We start from the raw sequence: 11,826 nt of genomic DNA on the forward strand, positions 1-11,826 counted from the left end.
ATTAATTGGAATACGCAAGATGAAAGCGCGGCCGCCGCGGCCAGAATATTCCTTCCAGCTGGCTAGTTCGGACACGAACCATTAGCACGGACGCAAACCATGTGTGGTTACCGAGCGAAACGACGTAGTTGAGTTGCACTTTCTCAGGCGGCGCGTCGGAAAATGCAACACACGAAAGGCCGGGATGGCCTCTCTCAGGTTTCTCTCTGGTTCCAGTGAGAAAATTAGTTTACATATTTTTAGTGTTTAAATGTTTAATTACTGATGAAAATTTGTCAAATTATAAACACTGTAAAAACATTAAACACTGAAAATATAAATAGGAATACTCACTCGATGATTGGTTCTTACCTTCGGATCCAACCAATCACGGTTTAGGAAACGTATCGGAACGCGAAAACGCACGAAATTTCACGAAGTTATGCGGACGCATAGTGCCTCGTGCCTCGTGCACAACTGACAAGTCTGGCAACTGGCGCGGCGTTGCGGGTTGCTAGTTGTGGCGTTTCGCTTTCGCGCCGCCCGCGCCGCGCCGAGTCGCCGAGCCGCGCGGAGCGGACGAGCGGATCTCTCCGCGCATCGTGTGGCTCGCTCTGGACAGTCTTGACATTAGAGACCGATCCCCACTGATTATCCCCACGCCGATTAACTTCCGACGTAGATTGCCCTTACAGAAATTCAATACTGTAAGCGATTATTTGGCTACTGATTAATTACTTATTTTGGGCATTTTGAATATTAAAAGCATTAAAAAAACAATCCTTAAATTTTATTAATACTCAAAATAAGTAATTAATCACTAATTGTAAGCCAAATACTCACAGTATTTAAATTTCTGTAAGGGTATAAGGGGCGACTTTTCGACCGAGCTTCGATTAACTTAAATCTAATTTGACTCGAATGTTCCAAACTGCATTGCATGGAATTTTAGCGAATCCAATCTGTTCTGTCGAATACCGATCTCACGCGATAAGGAAATTGATAATATCACGTGCGCTAATAAAACAGTACAGGTATATATCGCTCGATACGTTTAATATCGAGGTCACCCTAAACTGGCATTTTCCCTGGGAAAACCAATCGCGATAGGCCCTCGTTTTTCACAACGCGGTTTTCTACTCGCGTTCGCGGCAAACCTCGTATTACGTGGTAAATTACTTCCATACGAGCGCGGTGCTTTTTTTTTCAAGATATGGACGATTAGTGCAATTCCGCACAATTGTAAGATACCGTTGCAGCAACGTCAGCTTTATATCTCCGATCTTTGCGGTAGAATTACTTCTACAACACGAGTCCTATCTCTCGTCGATAATTTTAAGTTAAATTTTTAATTTAAACTGACCCAGGGCAAAGTGACATATTAATGACGTATTGATAACATCTCTATCGTCAATAACACGCCATTAAGACGCCTTTGGACGTCTCCTGCTACCTGGGAAAGGTTTAAATTTATGTTCAAAATTTCAAGTTTTAAATTTTGAATTTGAATTCTTCGTGTCTTATAATCACTCCTCATTAACATTAAGATTTATCGCGAATGCGATAAGATATTTTAAGCTCGCTTTAACACGAAATACAAATAATTTCTCGATATAAAAGTTACATTTGTAATAAAGTCGCATAAAATACACAAAACACACACGAGGACGGCTCGTTAAAAATGCCGAAACACCCGAAAAGTTAGCTCATAAATATCTCGACGTCCTAAACTACTAAATCGACTTTTATTTCATTTTTTTATATCGACAAGAACTTATCCCTATATCTCTGATAAATCCAATGTCTTACACGATCGCATCCACGGAATCGCACGAATAACATTATCTACGTATAGATTTATCATGCGGGAATTTGCGGCGGGGTATATGCAACGGATATGTATTTACGGATATGAAATTAAGCGAGCGAGAGACAGAGCGAGAAAGAGATAATGGGAGAGAAGGGCTCGAAGCCGAGCGCCCCGATTATCCTCCGCCTTAAATTTCGCTTTCGTTATTTTGCCTTCTAGAGCGGCGAGTATAATTTCGCTTAATTTGCCGCGAGCGATAACGTTGTCGACTCGCGCACGCACACGCGACACGCGGCTTGTACACACGTACACACGGCGACTCACTCGGAATGCCGGACGATTACACGCGAGAAGTTCAAGTCGACATAAATGTCTTGACGTTTAATTAAGCGGTTTTTACGTTAGTCTAATCCCCTCGGACATTTATTCGCCTATTTTGCGGGCACGTTACACATCATCTTCTTTCTTTCTCTTTCGAATTCAGAATCCGGTACGACCGCGCCTCTTGATATACGAGCCGATAGAAGCGCGCCACTCCTGTAAAGCGACACAAAGACAAGTGTCCGGCAAGAGATTTGGAGACGAAAAAAAAAAAGAGTCTTGGAACTCCGCCAACGTCTCGGCGATGTTGTTCGGGCGATGGCGCCCCGTCCTTGAGCATCCTCGATCGAAACGAGACGTTTCGATTAGCCGATGCGATAAGTAAGTTTTCCGCGCGGTTTCTTATCGGGATTGAACCTCGGAAAATAACCGATGATCTGCGAATGGCACTCCGTACGTTCAACCTTATCACGGACGCAACATTGTCCAGAAAAACCGGCTCTTCGTGCGCTAACGAGGACGCAAACAAGGACATTTTTTCCCTCACATCTTTATTCCTCTCCTTCCTCCTTTTTTTTTATAGGTTTCCGTATCCCGAGATATAATACATACTCACCGAGGCCAGCCTTCCCTTCCTTCTTTTTTTTTCTGCTCTGAAGACAGATTGTTTCGTGTCTAAAATTTGATGTGGATCGGATGCGGATGAAAGAAATACTTTCAAGTATACTCAAGCCTGAACGAAACGTATTCGAACCCTCTACGAGTACTTCGAACCTAGAACAAACATGTTCGAATCTTTAATGAGTACTTTCCTAAAAATGTTATGTGTAAAATATAATGTGTGTATATATATACACACATACACACACAAATATCCCAGTAAACACCAAGAAAACATGCTAGCTATAATTTTCTCAAGAATGTAAATGCAATATAACACATATGTGCTATATATTATATGTTACTTGGTGTTTGCTGGGGGGAGATCTCTCTCTTCATTACAATTTTATATAATGACTTATATATTATAACGTAATATTATTCAAGTATTACTTGTAAAAGATTCGATTCTTTAGAAATTGCTTATAAAGTACATTTTGAATCATGCAGGTAATCGATTTGAAATTCGAAACTAACTAATCGGGGATTAGTTTGCAAGTACAAATGTATGAAAGATTATTCCTTGAATAAATATTACTCGAATCCTAGAAATAAAACTTGATTATTGAATTTGACCTGGATTTCTAAGTTCTTATTGAGCTTGACTCCCTCCCCCCACTGGTACGCAACGACGATACGACACACGGATAAGCAGTGTAATTCCGTATCCATCCTGATAGATATTTCTTATCGCGGCAAAACATCGCCGTTCTTCTCTTCTCTTAAGTGGTTTCACTAGCAGTGGGATAACAATCGGTCTTCGGTTATATCTCTGTTTGATTCCAGGCTGTGGTCCATTTAGCTCTACGAATCTTTCGAAATGTTTGATTGAGACCAGTGATGCACCTGTCGCACTTAAATGGATCGGAGAGTCTCTGTAACACATTTTTTTTTATATTAACGAAATTTCTCATAACTCGTGTGGCAACTAGAAATCGTACCTGAGTCTCTCCATTCGCGACTGCTCCCTTTCTAAAAGCTTCAGGCCGTTCCAGCGATATAACGAGTGATCGTTATATCGCGAAATTGTGCTTCTCGATATCATATGTCGGCTTTCGTTTTTATCTCGTTCTTATCGCTTATATACTGACGGGAAATTGACCTTAACACAAAGTACAGAGTTTATTTCTGCTTTCGGTTATTTTCCTCTCTCGGGGATTAAATACGAAATAATTATAGACACGGCAAACGTAGCCGTACAGGAGTCCCCCTCGAATGCCCAGGCTTTAGCTTCATTAAAATGTCAATAGCTGCTGCCGAGTATCTATCGCTAATAGCGGATTGCAAATTTGTTAAAGAAATCTCTCGAACGCTATTTGCACTGACGTAATTATTCGTTATCGCTCATTAATATTCATACCTACTTCTTCTGATTGTGTCGATTTGATGCATCTTATTCAGATTCTGAAATCTACTTCACTCGAGATCGTCGGTACAACGGACAAAATGTAAATTGGCGACAACTAATAAGCTAATGGTGCGGTCGTCGAATTTCACCATTTAAATTTCACATATAAAGAAATTGCAACGACATTTGTATGTAAAATACGTTTCTTTTTTCTTAATTTGCATCATATCTCATAATTTAATCAGCAAAATGAATAAGCAAAATCTTTCGGCGAAGTTTTATTGGAGTATAAATGTTACTTTTTTTGTTATAATTTATTCAATTCTGATCCTCGCGAATAGACGTTCGTGAAATGTTGCACAGACGTGCATCGAATAAATATTTATCGAAAATATATCCTGTCTATAAAAAATAAAATAATATTGTGCATTTAAAACTCAAACGCGCGTATATTTGTTACCGCATACATGTACATTACAAACATAACATTTGATTATTCAACGAGTTTTTATTATTGCTCCGCACCTTTAACGCTTTCTGCACATAAATTTACGCTTTGAACAAAAAATGTGGGAACGGTAAGAAAATTTAGAAAGTATTAAAAGCTAAAAGCAGCAGCACTCCGTTATAATTAATAATTACTCTACACAATAGATAATCCATCAGCATGTAACTAAAAGAAGTAGAAGGGTTATATTATAAACTGTTTCTACAAAATAGGAACAAATATATTTTTCATATGTGAACTCATAAAAAATACGTTACAGTTTATCTTATCACATAAAAAACACTAAATTACGTTAAGTTAAAATATCAGCTGCTTATTATATTTACGATAACGTTTTATAGCTATGAATGAAGGAATTGAAGGCGTGGTAACGATGTGAGTTATTTTATTTATACGCCAGCTGAATACTAGAAATAATCAGAAATGATATTCATCACGTTCGTAAAAAAATACGTTGCAGTTTATCATATCATATAAAAAACACTAAATTACGTTAAGTTAAAATATCAGTTGCTTATTGTATTTACGATAACGTTTTATAGCTATAAATTAACGAATTAAAGGCGTGGTAACGATGTGAGTTATTTTATTTACGCCAGCTGAATACTAGAAATAATCAGAAATGATATTCATCACGTTTATAAAAAAATACGTTGCAGTTTATCATATCATATAAAATCATATAAAAAACACTAAACTACGTTAAAATATCAGTTGCTTATTGTTTAGGATAACGTTTTATAGCTATAAATTAAGGAATTGAAGGCGTAGTAACGATGTAAGTTGTCATTTTATTTATATGCCAGCTGAATATTAGAAATATCTTCAGAAATAAAGTTTATCATGCTCGTTTAGTGCTTTCCTTCAATTTATTCCAACTCCATGCTTATTTTTTTCAAAATCAATATTGTTCTCCACTGTCCAATTCCTCAATTTATATATTATAATACCTGCTTCTGTCTTTTGTACTTCCATTTTTATCATCATGTATATACATTACTGCATACGATTGGACAATACTAGCAACTGTTTTGACTCATCTACTACTATCTTAGCTAATTACTCGTATTATGTCGAGAACAAATTTGTAAATTGTATGTAGAAAAAATGCTCTAATAATATATGACAAAATATTAAATGAAATTTTAGAACCAAACGAGTAAAGAATATATATAATTGTTTTCGATATCGTAACTAATAGTAACGCAAAAGTTGTTATCCAAATGAATAGTGCACATTCCTCGCATTCCTAGCGGAGACCTGAAAATAGTTTTCAAAACTTAATTTACAGAGTGTTTCGTGTTTCCCAAGTACAAAAATTGAGGGGAATATTTCGTGGCTTATTTTAAGGAGAAAAGATCCTATAAACATATGCCCTAAACTGTTTCGTTTTTAAAACACAGGTTTCGAAGTTGTAAAAAAAAATATGAAAATTTCGAAAATCTGGAAAACGTTTAGAAATGTTTTATTGGTACTGAAAATGGTTTCTAATGCCACATGTACGCATGCCAAATTTGAATAAAATTTCTTTAAACGTTTTCCGCGGATTTTCGAAATTTTCATATTTTTTTCACAACTTTGACACCCCTGTATTTTGAAAACGAAGAAGTTTAGGGGATGTTTAAAGGATCTTTTCTTCCTAAAATAAGCTACGAAATTTCCTTAATTTTGTGTACTTTCAAGTTAAGCGACGTTGGTGTAAGCAGTCCTAAATGCGTATTTATTTGGATATGCAGATTGTATATATACCACTGGATTTGGAATATCATCATGAGGTCCTCTGCTTTTAGGCGGTAACTTTGGTAAAAGTGCATCAACATTTATATCAATTTTAGGATCTTTCTCTTTAATCTGCTTTACAGTTTCCTTACAAACTTTGATTACAGACTCGGCATTCATACGACGATCATCACTCCATAACGGACAACTAATAAAAAAAGAAAAGGTAAAGTAAAATAATGTCGACTCGCTTGCACAACGATGTCAAATTGCATATTATCAAAACTCACAGATTCGAGCGTTTTGCTCCTTGACCTTGAAAATGCTTATAATCAGTTACTGGTTTGTCGCAGATGTAACACATCTGAGCACCACATACACAAGTCATTTTGTTACAGCCTTCTTCCTTGAAAAACATTCGGCTGCAACGATAGCATTTTCGTACCAGAGCTTCAGTCATTTTTTCTTCCAAGAGTTTACGTGCAGACTCTGTTTTTTTTTCGTTGCATGTCAGAGGAATGTGATTAAGTTCTTTGCATAATCTAATACCAAAACAATTTATTAGTAATGTGCAGTCACGTGTTTACTTCTAAATATCTTTTCCGAGTTCTGAACCATTAGTATTTCGAAATGCATATTATAATATGGAAAACAAAATGTTTCTTCGCAAATTTATGTTAAAACAAAAACAATATTCTGTGAAATAAGTATTTGATACATTCTGAACTGTTCTGAAACTTACAATCTTCATCGACACTTAAATTCAGTCAGACACAGAATTTGATAACAGTGAAAAGCGATGATAACATTAAAATTATAGTAGTAACGTCAGAATTACAATTACCGACAAGATTCTTTCGAACATTCCGGATTTAGGCATTTGAAAATCTTATCTTCCGGTGGCGGTATATATGCAAAATGACAAAATGGACATGACACTAAGCCTTCGACTCTAGCGGCTATTACCTCCGCCTCTTGCCGCTTGCAAAGCAGGATTCCGTATTTAGTTGGCGGTAATACTCGTTGAAGTACAGATATAGGAAATTCACATCCGCACTTTAACAAGCAATCCACACGTGTATTGCCATCTCCCAGTACCGCATCGGTACTCCGTACTATACACGAGTTGCAAAATATATGACCCTCCTCGCACGTGGAACACTTTGATGGCATACATTCGTTATCGTAACAACACTGACATTCGAACAGCTGACCTTTTGCCTGACAGAAAGAAATTAGTAAAAAATAATGATCTAAAACAAAATAGTGATTTCTATTTTAGAACATTTTGTACCTTAAGCTCATTAAATTCTCGCTCTTCTTTTGCTTTCATTCTGTCCAGATATTTTCTAAGTTCTGCTTTATGTTGTATAAAAGCACATTCTTGAAGGAACGGTATATTTTCTGTTTGAACCATCTTGTTACTTTGCCGTTTAGTTTTCATATCGGGGCTTAAAGCTTCCAGGGCCTTCGCAGTTAAACTCAAATTATTCGTATATTTACTGTATGCTTTCTGCAATGTTTTTACCTGCAAAGCATATTTAAATGTTTAATATCGAGATATTGAACAGCTTAATGATAAAACTGTAATATTAAGCAAAAGATTCGCGGGTACGTTTTCCTACTATTTTATACATATTATAAGAGATTTTAGGTGGAAAAATATTATAATTTCATTGCGATAAAGATAAGTAACCAAAATCATAAATATAAATAAATCCAAGGTAATACATCATGCTAAGTTTCGTAGAGAACGGAAATACAATAATAATAAACTTGAAAAATTTAATCCGTGATACTGTGATCCAATAACAATAAAAAATCCATAATGAAGAATTAAAATCAATTAAGCACTTAAAAGAATATTTTAATGTGTATCTTAAAATAAGCTGATTACCCTCAATTTACTGAAATGATATTTAAGAAAATCTATTGCGTGCGGATTAAATTGGCAATTCCTCTTGTCGTTTTCAAAGTATGAAAATGGATCTGGAAATATTTCTAAGAACTGTTGCACTTTGAAATCCGTCGTATACTGCTTCTGCTGTTCTGTAATCTTTTTCTTCGCCAGATATTGTGTCTTTGTTGGATAATCCGGGTGTTCAATATTTGACTGAACAAACTCTTTAATCCGTTCGTGATTTCCCTGAAGTTCCTCAACAATTTTTCTTAAATATACAGGATCTGCGTCGGGGAATATCGTCAATAAATCAGCATACTGCTCATTCATATCATAAGATATCTCGGGTTCTTCTGTTGGAGCTGGACGTGGCTTGAGTTTTTTCAGAGTCTCTTGGCGCTCAAAAGTGAGCAACGTTTCAAATAAATGCACGAATAATCCTTCCTCATTTAGTGAATGTTCATAATCTCTAGTATAATCATGGCATAACTTTTTAATATAAGGAGTTTTTACTCTTGGAAACTTGGGTATTAATTTGACGTATAATGCATTAGCTTTTTCATTCAATATTATGTTTGTACTCTCAGCACTTTTTTCTATATGTTTCTCCTTGCGTTCACATGGTTTTACTTCTTTATAATCATAAGATAGGTCAAGTTTTTCTTTCGGAGCTGGACGTGGCTTGAGTCTTTTCAGATCCTCTTGGCGCTCAAACTTGAGCAACGTTTCAAATAAATGCCCGAATAATCTTGCCTCATTTAATGAATGTTCATAATAGTCTCTAGTATAATCATGGCATAACTTTTTAATATAAGGAGTTTTTACTCTTGGAAACATGGGTTCGGGAAACATTAATTCGACGTATAATGCATTAGCTTTTTCATTCAATATTATGTTTGTACTCTCAGCACTTTTTTCTATATGTTTCTCCTTGCGTTCACATGGTTTTACTTCTTTATAATCAGCATCTTTTGATGCATCTTTCTGCTGTACTCCATGATCCGTTACGCTTGGAATTCTATCTAATGCTTCACTGTGTGAAGCTACAGTAAGTCCATAATTTACGGACAGCGTTGATTGCTGAAAAGAAAATAATTAATTAATATATATTTACAGTAATAACAAAGATCATACATCTATTCATTTGAAACGTGAACTGCAGTGGAAGGAATCTATTGTAAGTTTACAGGAGCTTATAAAACTTGAGCTTAATCTAGTGGAGAGAATTCATGAAAGCATAAATTGAAAGGGTAAATTGAAAATTCAAACCTCTGGACTGTTGCAACCTAGAGCTTTTCGAAACATTACTTTTATTATTATTTAACTCGCACGTGCTTTACGATTGTTAACGTTCGAATTCGATTCGAACTGCGTGAGACTACCGATCGCGATCGATATGTTACGTATACTGAAAACGCGACCCAATGGTAAACACGACATGTCAAGACATCGATAAGAATGCGCGAGACAGGAGTCACGAAAAAGGAGTCATAACACAGGAATGTAAATATTATTCTCGTGAGCACCTTTGGTTGAGCGGTATGCCTGAAAATGTAACGCAGCGTATCCTGCACCTACGGTACTCTAAAACAAAATCTCTCCCCTCCACCCCATTTCCTATTTCTTGAAAATCAAATAAAAATGAAATGCAGGTATAATTTAATCGATTTTTAGTTAGATTGGACTGACCTACGCAAAACATACACGCGTTTTTACCTGTTTTTCAATCGCATTGCCGGCTTCCTGATCAAAATTATAACACGCTTTGCTGCTGTTCGCTCTTTGGCGGTCCGGGATGTTTGGAGCGGTTTCTGCCGAACTAGATGGTTGGTTGTAATATTGCGATACGTTTGCAGTGTATATACTGGCTAATGAAGCGTCTTTCCTTTCCATATTTCTTGACACATTCGACACATTTCGTGGAACAAGCCGGTTTGGGCAAACTATTGGTATTGCATTAATATGTACATTGTGGGGATTTTCTGTAGTAAGTCGTAATTTTGGCGGTGATAAAATAGGAACTGCTGATTTAGAATGCATTTCGATGTTTTGCGAGGATTGCTGGAAATTTGTTTCAAGTGTTAACTTAGCTGGTTGCAACACCGGCGCTACAGGACATGTAGTTTTATTGTCGGGAAGTGATTTAGATTTCTTTTTATCCTGCGCAATCGTGTGCATTAAATTATCCGCATTTTTATTTATGTCGTCAATCGTTTCATCACATTTAGCAGCGACGGGGTCCAGCTTTAACGACTTTAACGTTACTTTTTTCAGCGGTATCGCGATTTGTTCAGCGATAAGGTTATTCGTATCATTTGAGACGGCCGCTTCTGGCACATTCTTTTTCATTTCCTCAATCTCCATAGATTTCACATGCTGCTCTGTCTTTTCTACGGCTGTTTCTGTATTTACCTGATCTTTTTGTAGAGAAACATTGGAATTCTTTTTACATTCCACAATACATATATCATCCGAAGATTTTCGTTTTCGAAAATATTGAGGCGCTGGCCTTTCCGTCTGTAACAAGTCCTGCAATGCAAGATCCATACGATTTCTTGCAAATTTATTGTTGCAAAGCATTTGATAGATCAAACTGTGTTTGAATCTAGGTAGAAGTTTATGTATTTGTTCCATCTCCATTAATATTTCCTCGAAATCAGGCTCTACATTTTCAGGCTTTAGGAATCTATCGTCAGAATCTTTACTGCATCCCGGTCTTGGGCTCTCCGACAGTCTCTTCATCCTGGGAACAGTCTTCTAGAAGTTATGAAAACGAAGATGCGGGAACATTTTTCAAATCTGTAACATCTTTCAGGTTATGGAGAGTAAACATACTGTAATATAGAAAAGGAATAGCGTTAAAAAAAAAACAGATTTCAGGAAAACTGGAACACGAAAAGGCTACTAAAGACCCAAATTTACAGACAAGTTTACAGAAAGATGCGAGAAAGAAAATATAATTCGCCTAATGATTTACCTAATGAAATATGTTATTGACGTGTTTCGTTGACATTTGTTTATGGCTGCAACAGGCTTGTTTAATTTTACTCATATGCAAAAACAACCAATTTCAAAACGTTACGATGAACTTTCCGTTTTCTCAACAGACCGAGTGGATCCCTATCTTATCGTTGGGAGCGTTGGGCGGCGCCATTATTGGTCGCGTTCAGCAGACCAAGCCGCTGCAAGCCGCTCAGTAGCAGTCAAACGTGATTGGCTCTTATGCTAGGTCTACAATGCGAGTCGTAAAGTCGTGAGTCATAAGAATTGACCAATCACAATCGAATTTGAGGAGAATAATCGACTGTGATTGGTCAATTCTTACGACTCACGACTTTACGACTCGCATTGTGTTGTGCCTGCTGAACGCGGCCATTGGGTCATTTACGTTTCGAAATTTTCGGCGGCAGTTCGGCTTGGGTGCAACGGACAAAATGTTAATTGGCAACTAATAACCTAATCGTGCGGTCATCAAATTTCACATATAAAGAAATTGCAACGATACTTCTATGTAAAATACGTTTCTTTTTTCTTAATTTGCATCATATATCTCATAATTTAATCAGCAAAGTGAATATTCA

At 36.6% G+C, this 11,826-nt stretch overlaps 1 protein-coding gene across 2 annotated transcripts; it reads right to left on the reverse strand.

The window, feature by feature from the left end:
- Nucleotides 1-5,913: 5,913 nt before the first annotated feature.
- Nucleotides 5,914-11,370, reverse strand: LOC139812686 (uncharacterized). Of its 2 annotated transcripts, XM_071777716.1 has the most exons (7): nucleotides 11,223-11,370; nucleotides 9,962-11,053; nucleotides 8,243-9,325; nucleotides 7,640-7,873; nucleotides 7,190-7,566; nucleotides 6,636-6,887; nucleotides 5,914-6,553 (listed from the first exon to the last, which is right to left on the reverse strand). In XM_071777716.1, exons 2-7 carry the CDS (start codon nucleotides 10,985-10,987, stop codon nucleotides 6,310-6,312), a joined length of 3,216 nt encoding a protein of 1,071 aa, XP_071633817.1. In that variant the 5' UTR covers nucleotides 10,988-11,053; nucleotides 11,223-11,370; the 3' UTR covers nucleotides 5,914-6,309. The 2 variants fall into 2 exon arrangements, with proteins under 2 accessions (XP_071633817.1, XP_071633818.1); XM_071777717.1 differs by lacking the exon at nucleotides 5,914-6,553 and having other exon boundaries at nucleotides 6,748-6,887; nucleotides 7,312-7,566.
- Nucleotides 11,371-11,826: the final 456 nt, after the last annotated feature.

Source organism: Temnothorax longispinosus, chromosome 5 (genome assembly GCF_030848805.1).
Source record: "Temnothorax longispinosus isolate EJ_2023e chromosome 5, Tlon_JGU_v1, whole genome shotgun sequence".
Lineage (NCBI taxonomy): Eukaryota > Metazoa > Arthropoda > Insecta > Hymenoptera > Formicidae > Temnothorax > Temnothorax longispinosus.